At 48.3% G+C, this 12,333-nt stretch overlaps 1 protein-coding gene across 1 annotated transcript in view; it reads left to right on the top strand.

Moving 5' to 3' along the window:
* LOC115182592 (netrin receptor UNC5A) overlaps positions 1 to 11,449 on the top strand; it is a gene marked incomplete at both ends in the record, with an annotated part of 14,606 nt that extends 3,157 nt beyond the window's left edge. Inside the window, one exon of the mRNA XM_029744122.1 lies at positions 11,172 to 11,449. Within this exon, the coding sequence (XP_029599982.1) occupies positions 11,172 to 11,449 (278 nt within the window). The remainder of the gene's footprint in view (positions 1 to 11,171) is intronic.
* Positions 11,450 to 12,333: the final 884 nt, after the last annotated feature.

Here is a 12,333-nt window from a genome sequence, read left to right as displayed (position 1 = left end):
ACACAGACACGCACACACACACACACACACACACACACGCATACACACACACACACACACACACACGTGAGAGGAACTGGATTATAGCTAGATTACATTATTTTATTTAGTCCTTTTGCAGGCTTTTGTTCCAGCCCAACTAACACAGCTGATTCAACTGATAATGGTCTGAATTTAAACTTGTAAACCTAGAGCTACTGTCCCTGGTGTTGGCAAAACATCCAATCACAGCCAGCCGTGACCGGGAACCCCATAAGAAGGCGCACAATTGTCCCATCGTCATCCAGAGGTAGGATGGGAGAGGATTTTACCAGGGGGCTTTCCTTTGCTCATCGCTCTCTAGAAACCTCTTGTGGCAGGGCTGGACGCCTGCAAGCTAACTTCTGTTGACAGTTTAACAGTGGTTCCTCCGACACATTAGTGCGGCTGACTTCCGGGTTTAATACAGCAGTTTGATATGAAGTAGTGTGGCCAGGCAGGTCATGTTTCAGAGGACCCGTGACTCGACTTTCGCCTCTCCGGAGCCCATTGGGGGAGTTGCAGCGATGAGCAAAGGATGGTATTCGGGGTAGAAAATGGGGTAAAGAAAATTCGCTATGTGGCCTTACCACACTGAACACGCCTGATCTCGGAAACTAAGCAGGGTCGGGCCAGGTTGGGAGACCGCCTGGGAATACCAGGTGCTGTAAGCAAAACATTTAATTTTAAAATGTATTTAATTTAAATTTAAAATTAAAGACCAATCATGCACAGTTATTCAAATGTATACCATACTTTTCCAAAAAGAATTCAATTCAATCTTCAAATGTCTCCTCTGTCACTTAAATTGCAAAAAATTGGTAGTTCTTAAACCCTGTGTTTCTGACCCCCTCTCCCCTGACACCAATTACAAAGACCCCTCTATACGGTACTGTACCCTGGGCTACAGAGCCGTTCCCCTCTCTTCTCTACCTGTAGATTATATTAGAAAGCAGTGCAGAGATCCAACCTCCCTCACCTTCATATCAATTATTCACTGTCTGTCTATCTGGTTAGGAATATTGTATAGGAGGGAGGGAGGGAGGGAGGGAGGGAGGGAGGGAGGGAGGGATGGAGAGATGGGGAGGGAGGGAGGGAGGGAGGGAGGGAGGGAGGGAGGGAGGGAGGGAGGGAGAAGAGAGATGGGGAGGGGGAGGGAGAGAGAGAGAGGTAGAGCGAGAGAGATGGGGAGGGGGAGGGAAGGAGAGAGAGAGAGAGAAGACAGGCTATGTGCAACACTGCCTACAAAATGAGGTGGAAACTAAGCTGCACTTCCTAACCTTCTGCCAAATGTATGACCATATTAGAGACACATATTTTCCACTGATTACACAGATCCACAAAGAATTAGAAAAACAAACCCAAATTTGATAAACTCCCATATCTACTGGGTGAAATACCACAGTGTTTCATCACAGCAGCAAGATGTGTGACCTGTTGCCACAAGAAAAGGTCAACCAGTGAAGAACAAACACCAGTGAAAATACAACCCATATTAATGTTTATTTATTTCATTTTTTGTACTTTAACCATTTTCACATCGTTACAACACTGTATATAGACATAAAATGAAATTTGAAAGGTCTTTATTCTTTTGGAACTTTTGTGAGTGTAATGTTTACTTTTAATTGTTATTGTTAACTTCCCTTTTTGTTTATTATCCACTTCACTTGCTTTGGTAACGTTAACATGTGTTTCCCATGTCAATATCACCCTTACATTCAATTGAAGTTGAATTGACAGACAGACAGACAGGCAGGCAGGCAGGCAGGCAGGCAGCCTGGCGGGCAGACAGACAGACAGACAGACAGACAGACAGACAGACAGACAGACAGACAGACAGACAGACAGACAGACAGACAGACAGACAGACAGACAGATGAATACTGCTAGAATGGGTACTCGGACACGAACAGAAAGAGAGAGATGAATACTGCTAGAATGGGTACTTGGCAATGATGTTTAGGCCGAGGTATGTATCGTTTTTTTGTGTGCTCTAGGGCAACAGTGTCTAGATGAAATTTGTATTTGTGTTTCCATGGTGACTGGACCTTTTTTTGGGAACACCATTATATTGGTCTTACTGAGATTTACTGTCAGTAAGGGCCCAGGTCTGGCAGAATCTGTGCAGAAGATCTAGGTGCTGCTGTAGGCCTTCCTTGGTTGGGGACAGAAGCACCAGATCATCAGCAAACAGTAGACATTTGACTTTAGATTCTAGTAGGATGAGGCCGGGTGCTGCAGACTGTTCTAGTGCCCTCGCCAATTCGTTGATATATATGTTGAAGAGGGTGGGGCTCATGATGCATACGTGTCTTACCCATCGGCCCTGTGGAAAGAAATGTGTTTGTTTTTTGCCAATTTTAATCGCACACTTGTTGTTTGCGTACATGGATTTTATAATTTCAAATGTTTTTTCCCCAACACCCCTTTCCATCAATTTGTATAGCAGACACTTATGCCAAATTGAGTCAAAAACTTTTTTGAAATCAACAAAACATGAGAAGACTTTGCTTTTGTTTTGTTTCTTTGTCAGTTAGGGTGTGCAGGGTGAATACGTGGTCTGTCGTACGGTAATTTTGTAAAAAGCCAATTTGACATTTGCTCAGTACATTGTTTTCACTGAGGAAATGTACAAGTCTGCTGTTAACGATAATATAGATTATTGTCGTCAAATTTGTCTCCACTTTTGTGGATTGAGGTGATCAGTCCTTGGTTCCAAATATTGGGGAAGAAGCCAGAGCTAAGGAGGATGTTAAAGAGTTTAAGTATGGCCAATTGGTATTTGTGGTCTGTATATTTAATCATTTCATTGAGGATACCATCAACACCACAGGCCTTTTTAGGTTGGAGGGTTTGTATTTTGTCCTGTAGTTCATTCGATGTAATTGGAGAATCCAGTGGGTTCTGGTAATAGTTGATTCTAAAATTTGTATTTAATCATGTATATGGTTTTGCTATTTGATCTTTATTATAGAGCCAAAAAGATTGGAGAAGTGGTTTACCCATATGTCTCCATTTTGGATATATAACTCTTCGTGTTGTTGTTTGTTTAGTGTTTTGAATGGATTCTTCAATTACATTGAGCTGATTTCTGATGTGCTGTTCCTTCTTTTTCCGTAGTGTATTTCTGTATTGTTTTAGTGATTCACCATAGTGAAGGCTTAGACTCAGGTTTTCTGGGTCTCTATGTTTTTGGTTGGATAGTTTTCTCAATTTATTTTCTCACCTTCTTTCTTAGGTGTTTGTATTTTTCATTATTAAACCATTTGTCATTGTTGTTAATTTTCTTAAGTTGTCTGCCTGAAATTTTTGGATTTGATAGTGTCACGTCCTGTAACGTTCGTCGCCTGGTGACGAGGAAGCGGACCAAAACGCAGCTGGGAGCGAACACATGCTTATTCAACACACTGGAATTAAACATGCACACAAAAATCAAGGAAAATGCCGATACGTTACGTGCTCAAACAAAGAGACAACACCCCACAAACAGCGTGGGGAAAACAGCAACTTAAATCTGATCCCAATCAGAGACAATTAGCGACAGCTGTCTCTGATTGGGAATCGACAGAACCCAACATAGAAATAACCCACCTAGAGCCAACACAAGGCTAAAACGTAAACATAAAAAACAAACCAAGGAAAAATACCCAACATGACACACCCTGACCCAAAATACCCAAGTTCACCTGGTCAGGGCGTGACAGAACCCCCCCCCCAACGGTGCGTACTCCCGGCGCACCAAACTTAAGTCTATTAGGGGGGGACCCGGGTGGGCGCCTCACCCTCGGTGGAGGCTCTGGCCCCGGGCGTGTTCTCTCCCCCGCCTTCACCTTAACCCTACCCCTCTGGCCCGGACTGGACCACTGTGGAGCGGCACGCTCAGGCTCCGGAGCGGAGCCGTCGACCGGAACAGGAACGGGCCGGACAGGACCGTGGACACGCACCGTGGGCTTGGTGCGGGGAACAGGAACGGGCCGGACAGGACTGTGGACATGCACCGTGGGCTTGGTGCGGGGAACAGGAACGGGCCGGACAGGACTGTGGACACGCACCGTGGGCCTGGTGCGGGGAACAGGAACGGGCCGGACAGGACTGGGGACACGCACCACTAACCTGGTGCGGGGAGCAGGGACGGGCCGGACAGGACTGGGGACAAGCACCACTAACCTGGTGCGGGGAGCAGGGACGGGCTGGACAGGACTGGGGACACGCACCACTGACCTGGTGCGGGGAGCAGGGACGGGCCGGACAGGACTGTGGACACGCACCACTAACCTGGTGCGGGGAGCAGGGACGGGCCGGACAGGACTGTGGACACGCACCACTAACCTGGTGCGGGGAGCAGGAACGGGCCGGGCCGGACTGGGGACACGCACCACTAACCTGGTGCGGGGAGCAGGAACGGGCCGGGCCGGACTGGGGACACGCACCACTAACCTGGTGCGGGGAGCAGGAACGGGCCGGGCCGGACCGGGGACACGCACCACTAACCTGGTGCGGGGAGCAGGAACGGGCCGGGCCGGACCGGGGACACGCACCACTAACCTGGTGCGGGGAGCAGGAACGGGCCGGGCCGGACTGGGGACACACACCACTAACCTGGTGCGGGGAGCAGGGACGGGCCAGACAGGACTGTGAACCCGTACTGGTGACCTGAAGCGTGGAGCCGGTTTAGCCACTCGTCCTGGCTGGATGCCCTTCCTAGCACGGCATGTGCTGGGCATGTCCACCGGACGCACCGGGCTGTGCGGGTGCACTGGCGACACAGCGCGCAACTCCGCATACCATGGCTTGGTGCGGGGAGCAGGGACGGGCCGGGCAGGACTGTGGACATGCACCGTGGGCTTGGTGCGGGGAACAGGAACGGGCCAGACAGGACTGTGACCACGCACTGGTGAACTGAAGCGTGGAGCCGGTTTAGCCACTCGTCCTGGCTGGATGCCCATCCTAGCACGGCATGTGCTGGGCATGTCCACCGGACGCACCGGGCTGTGCGGGCGCACTGGCGACACAGCGCGCAACTCCGCATACCATGGCTCCTCCTCCAGATCTTCCCTCAGCAGGTCCTCAATCAACTGCCTCATCATCTTCGTCTCTTCCTCCGCCGTCATCCCCCATGAGAGCAGTGGTCTGGGCTCTTCCTCTGCCCTTCCGGACCACCCCATTAGCCCCCCCAAAAAAAATTCTTGGGGGTGTTTTCCGGGCCTCCTCGACCGCCGCCTGCGACTCCGTCTACCGGCTGGCTTTACCTCCTCGACCTGGGAATCCTTCCGCCAGGGTCCTTTCCCCGACATGATCTCCTCCCAGGTCCAGAACTCCTTCCCCTCGCGAGCCCATCTCTCGCGCTCCTTTTCCTCCCGCTGCTTGGTCCTGGTTCGGTGGGGTGTTCTGTAACGTTCGTCGCCTGGTGACGAGGAAGCGGACCAAAACGCAGCTGGGAGCGAACACATGTTTATTCAACACACTGGAATTAAACATGTACACAAAAATCAAGGAAAATGCCGATACGTTACGTGCTCAAACAAAGCGACAACACCCCACAAACAGCGTGGGGAAAACAGCAACTTAAATCTGATCCCAATCAGAGACAATTAGCGACAGCTGTCTCTGATTGGGAATCGACAGAACACAACATAGAAATAACCCACCTAGAGCCAACACAAGGCTAAAACGTAAACATAAAAAACAAACCAAGGAAAAATACCCAACATGACACACCCTGACCCAAAATACCCAAGTTCACCTGGTCAGGGCGTGACACGTCCTGACCAATAAAGGGGTCATTTGTAATTGTAGTATGGTCAGGGCGTGGCAGGGGGTGTTTGTTTTGTGTGTTTTGGGGTTTTTGGTTCTAGGGGATTTTGGTTCTAGTTTTCTATTTCTATGTTTCTTTTTCTATGTGTGGCCAGGTATGGCTTCCAATCAGAGGCAGGTGTCTTTCGTTGTCTCTGATTGGAAGCCATACTTAGGCAGCCTGTTTTTCCAGTGTTTTTGTGGGTGGTTGCTTTCTGCGTAGTCTGTATACCTTGCAGAACTGTTGATTGTCGGTTTATTGTGTTTTCGTTTAAGTGTTCACTTTATTAAGTCATAAAAGAAGATGAGCACTAAACCCGCTGCGTTTTGGTCTGTCCCTTTCGACGCCTGTGACATAGTGAAGCTGAGAGGTCAAATATACTGTTTAGGTTTTCTACTGCCAAGTTTACACCTTCAAATCTTTGTCCAGGAAGTTGTCTAGAAGGGATTGAATGTGTTGTTGCCTAATTGTTGTTTGGTTGGTTTCCACACTACATTCCTTCCATCTATAGCATTTCTTAATATTATTCAGATCCTTTGGCTTTGATGCCTCATGAATGAGTATTGCTCTGTTCAAGTAGACTGTGATTCTGCTGTGATCTGATAGGGGGGTCAGTGGGCTGACTGTGAACGCTCTGAGAGACTCTGGGTTTAGGTCAGTGATAAAGTAGTCTACAGTACTACTGCCAAGAGATGAGCTATAGGTGTACCTACTGTAGGAGTCCACTCGAAGCCTACCATTGACTATGTACATACCCAGCATGCGACAGAGCTGCAGGAGTTGTGACCCGTTTTTGTTGGTTATGTTGTGTGTAGGGCGGCATATGGGGGAGGGAATGTCACCTCCAGGTAGGTGTTTGTCCCCATGTGTGCTGAGGGTGTCGGGTTCTTGTCCAGTTCGGGGATTTAGGTCACCACAGACTAGTACATGTCCCTGGGCCTGGAAATGATTGATTTCCCCCTCTAGGATGAAGAAGCTGTCTTCATTAAAGTATGGGGATTCTAGTGGGGGGATATAGGTGGCACACAGGAGGACATTTTTCTCTGTTGAGATAATTTCCTTTTAAATTTCTAGCCAAATGTGAAATGTTCCTGTTTTGATTAAATGAATGGAGTGAGTTAGGTCTGTTCTATACCAAAATAGCATACCCCCTGAGTCCCTTCCCTGTTTCACACCTGGTAGTGTGGTGGATGGGACTACCAGCTCTCTGTAACCTAGAGGACTACCAGTGGGTCCGTCTCCTCTATACCACCTGGTAGTGTGGTGGATGGGACTACCAGCTCTCTGTAACCTAGAGGGCAACCAGTGGGTCCGTCTCCTCTATACCACCTGGTAGTGTGGTGGATGGGACTACCAGCTCTCTGTAACCTAGAGGGCAACCAGTGGGTCCATCTCCTCTATACCACCCACCTGGTAGTGTGGTGGATGGGACTACCAGCTCTCTGTAACCTAGAGGGTAACCAGTGGGTCCATCTCCTCTATACCACCTGGTAGTGTGGTGGATGGGACTACCAGCTCTCTGTAACCTAGAGGGCAACCAGTGGGTCCGTCTCCTCTATATCACCCACCTGGTAGTGTGGTGGGTGGGACTACCAGCTCTCTGTAACCTAGAGGACAACCAGTGGGTCCATCTCCTCTATACCACCTGGTAGTGTGGTGGATGGGACTACCAGCTCTCTGTAACCTAGAGGACAACCAGTGGGTCCGTCTCCTCTATACCACCTGGTAGTGTGGTGGATGGGACTACCAGCTCTCTGTAACCTAGAGGACAACCAGTGGGTCCATCTCCTCTATACCACCTGGTAGTGTGGTGGATGGGACTACCAGCTCTCTGTAACCTAGAGGGCTGGTAGTCCCCTAGGGGGGGTCATGTAGGTCTGGTGGGGGGGGGGTGTCCTGTAGGTCTGGTGGGGGGGGGGGGGGTCATGTAGGTCTGGTGGGGGGGGGTCCTGTAGGTCTGGTGGGGGGGGGTCCTGCAGGTCTGTTAGGGGGGGGTCCTGCAGGTCTGGTGGGGGGGGGGGGTCCTGCAGGTCTGGTGGGGGGGGGGGGTCCTGCAGGTCTGGTGGGGGGGGTCCTGCAGGTCTGGTGGGGGGGTCCTGCAGGTCTGTTGGGGGGGGGGGGGTCCTGTAGGTCTGGTGGGGGGGGGGGGTCCTGCAGGTCTGGTTAGAGTGTCTTGCTGGTTGATCTGTTGCTACTGTGTGAGGTGTCAGGGCTTCGGTTGAGTGTGGGCACTGCCGCCGCGAAGGTGGGCACTGCCGCCTTGTAGAGGTGGTCATAAAGGCTGGTCCAGGGTGGAGTGGTGGGCCAGCTAGACATTTGGTTTTGAGGCACAGTCACAGGAAATACTTGCGTTTACCCGCCCTATGGTAGCAGGGTGGAAGTCTGTTCGTGGTAGAAGGGTGGAGGGGAAAGTAGAAGAGGATTTTTTCAATCACTCCCTTGGTGGCCACCTTTCCTGTTGTGCTCTCAAGGCGAAGGGTGGGCTACTTTGCAGAATCTAAAATATAAAAACTATTTTGATTTGTTTAACACTTTTTTGGATACGACATGATTGTATACGTGTTAATTCATAGTTTTGACGTCATCACTATTATTCTACAGTGTAGAAAATAGTAAAAAATGAAGAAAAACCCTTCTATTAGTAGTATATACACTACCGTTCTAAAGTTTGGGGTCACTTAGAAATGTCCTTGTTTTTGAAAGAAAAGCACATTTGTCCATTAAAATAACATCAAATTGATCAGTAATACAGTGTAGACATTGTTAATGTTGTAAATGACTATTGTAGCTGGAAACGGCTGATTTTAATGGAATATCTACATAGGTGTACAGAGGCCCATTATCAGCAACCATCACTCCTGTGTTCCAATGGCACGTTGTGTTAGCTAATCCAAGTTTATCATTTTAAAAAAAGCTAATTGATCAAAAGAGAACCATTTTGCAATTATGTTATCACAGCTGTAAACTGTTGTTCTGATTAAAGAAGCAATAAAACTGGCCTTCTTTATACTAGTTGAGTATCTGGAGCATCAGCATTTGTGGGTTCGATTACAGGCTCAAAATGGCCAGAAACAAAGAACTTTCTTCTGAAACTCGTCAGGCTATTCTTGTACTGAGAAATTCCATGAAATTCCAGGCTATCCCATGTGAGAAATTGTCAAGAAACTGAAGATCTCGTACAACGATGTGTACAGTCGTGGCCAAAAGTTTTGAGAATGACACAAATTTTCAGAAAGTCTGCTCCCTCACTTAGTATGATGGCAATTTGCATATACTCCAGCATGTTATGAAGAGTGATCAGATGAATTGCAATTAATTGCAAAGTCCCTCTTTGCCATGCAAATGAACGGAATTCCCCCCCAAAAAAAATTCCACTGCATTTCAGCCCTGACACAAAAGGACCAGCTGATATCATGTCAGTGATTCTCTCGTTAACACAGATGTGAGTGTTGACGAGGACAAGGCTGGAGATCACTCTGTCATGCTGATCGAGTTCAAATAACAGACAGGAAGCTTCAAAAGGAGAGTTGTGCTTGGAATCATTGTTCTTCCTCTGTCAACCATAGTTACCTGCAAGGAAACACGTGCCGTCATCATTGCTTTGCACAAAAAGGGCTTCACAGGCAAGGATATTGCTGCAAGTAAGATTGCACCTAAATCAACCATTTATCGGATCACAAAGAACTTCAAGGAGAGCGGTTCAATTGTTGTGAAGAAGGCTTCAGGGCGCCCAAGAAAGTCTAGCAAGCACGAGGACCGTCTCCTAAAGTTGATTCAGCTGCGGGATCGGGGCACCACCAGTACAGAGCTTGCTCAGGAATGGCAGCAGGCAGGTGTGAGTGCATCTGCACGCACAGTGAAGCGAAGGCTTTTGGAGGATGGCCTGGTGTCAAGAAGGGCAGCAAAGAAGCCACTTCTCTCCAGGAAAAACATCAAGGACAGACTGATATTCTGCAGAGGGTACAGGGATTGGACTGCTGAGGACTGGGGTAAAGTCATTTTCTCTGATGAATCCCATTTCCGATTGTTTGGGTCATCCGGAAAAATGCTTGTCCGGAGAAGACAAGGTGAGGGCTACCATCAGTCCTGTGTCATGCCAACAGTAAAGCATCCTGAGACCATTCATGTGTGGGGTTGCTTCTCAGCCAAGGGAGTGGGCTCACTCACAATTTTGCCTAAGAACACAGCCATGAATAAAGAATGGTACCAACACATCCTCCAAGAGCAACTTCTCCCAACCATCCAGGAACAGTTTGGTGACGAACAATGCCTTTTCCAGCATGATGGAACACCTCACCATAAGGCAAAAGTGATAACTAAGTGGCTCGTGGAACAAAACATCGATATTTTGGGTCCATGATTTTGATTGATTATGCAAGAATGGGCAGCCATCAGTCAGGATGTGGCCCAGAAGTTAATTGACAGCATACCAGGGCGGATTCCAGAGGTCTTGAAAAAGAAAGGTCAACACTGCAAATATTGACTCTTTGCATCAACTTCATGTAATTGTCAATAAAAGCCTTTGACACTTATGAAATGCTTGTAATTATACTTCATTATTCCATAGTAACATCTGACAAAAATATCTAAGGACACTGAGCAGCAAACGTTGTGAAGATTAATATTTGTATCATTCTCAAAGCTTTTGGCCACGACTGTACTATTCCCTTCACAGAACAGCGCAAACTGGCTCTAACCAGAATAGAAAGAGGAGTGGGAGGCCCCGGTGCACAACTGAGCAAGAGGACAAGTACATTAGAGTGTCTAGTTTGAGAAACAGACGCCTCACAAGTCCTCAACTGGCAGCTTCATTAAATAGTATCCGCAAAACACCGGTCTCAACATCAACAGTGAAGGCGAAACTCCGGGATGCTGGCCTTCTAGGCAGAGTTGCAATAGAAAAAGCCATATGTCAGACTGGCCAATAAAAAGAAAAGACTAAGATGGGCAAAAGAACACAGACACTGGACAGAGGACCTCTGCCTAGGAGGCCAGCATCCCGGAGACGACTCTTCACTGTCAGTCTGTTGAGCTGTTGTGTGTCCTGTCAGCTGAGCTGTTTCAGGCAGATGGAGCAGATAGCTCTCTTCACATTTCTCTTGTCTCTCCTTCTCTCTAAATCTCTTTAATCCAATATTTACTGGATGTTACATCTCTACTTTCTCTCATCTTAGTTCTTTTCAGTTCTCTCCAGAAGCAGTTTTGTTGCCAGGAAACTAGAGTACTCTTTCATGTGGTCTGAATTATTTAGTTGATTGTTAAAGTTCTATCACTGTCCACACATGCACTTTGACCCCACTACCACACACACCCTGACCCCCTGACCTCACAACTCTCTCTCTCTCTCTATGCCCAGGACGTGTTAACGATGGGGGAGGAGTTGATCTCGGAGCCGTATTACTGTCAGTTGGAGGCAGAGACGTGCAGAGTGTTCTCAGAGCAGTTGGGTCGTTTCTCTCTGGTGGGAGAATCTCTAAACATGGCCGCTGCGAAGCGTCTCCGTCTGGTGCTCTTCTCCGACGCGTACTGCTCTACCCTGGAGTATAACATCAGAGTCTACTGCATGGATGATACACAAGATGTCTTCAAGGTAAGGAACCTAGATTCACGCACACGCTCAAGCTTGTACATACTGTACACACACACACACACACACACACACACACAAATGCACACCCACACATCTTTAGAACCCCACAGAGGTGCTGTTTCATCTACACACCTTTAGAACCCCACAGAGGTGCTGTTTCATCCACACACCTTTAGAACCCCACAGAGGTGCTGTTTCACTCACACATCTTTAGAACCCCACAGGGGTGCTGTTTCACCCACACATCTTTAGAACCCCACAGAGGTGCTGCTGTTTCACCCACACACCTTTAGAACCCCACAGAGGTGCTGTTTCACCCACACACCTTTAGAACCCCACAGAGGTGCTGTTTCATCCACACACCTTTAGAACCCCACAGAGGTGCTGTTTCATCCACACACCTTTAGAACCCCACAGAGGTGCTGTTTCATCCACACACCTTTAGAACCCCACAGAGGTGCTGTTTCATCCACACACCTGTAGAACCCCACAGAGGTGCTGCTGTTTCACCCACACACCTTTAGAACCCCACAGAGGTGCTGTTTCCTCCTGTCTATTAAAGACACTGGATTTGCTGTAAGGTTGATTAGACATCCTGCCTCCTGGACACTTGAGCGAGTGTGTGTGTGTGTGTGTGTGTGTGGTGTGTGTGTGTGTGTGTGTGTGTTGTGTGTGTGTGTGTTGTTGTGTGGTGTGTGTGTGTGTGTGTGTGTGTGTGTGTGTGTGTATGGAATAGGGAGGCGTCTGGGAAGAGCCAATATGTGTTCTGAGTGGTTAATGTATCTACTAAAGAAATGTCTCTTTGTGATATCTAGATTGCCAAACAGCAGGACTTAGTGTTAAATCAACCTGTAAAAACGACAACTCCATAGAGAGGCTGTGGCTTACCACAGGAACAGGAACAGGAAGAGGACACTGAGTGGCTAAT

Source organism: Salmo trutta, unplaced genomic scaffold (assembly GCF_901001165.1).
Source record: "Salmo trutta unplaced genomic scaffold, fSalTru1.1, whole genome shotgun sequence".
NCBI lineage: Eukaryota > Metazoa > Chordata > Actinopteri > Salmoniformes > Salmonidae > Salmo > Salmo trutta.
Note: the sequence above shows the minus strand (reverse complement) of the source record. Positions and strands in the feature narration are given on the sequence as shown.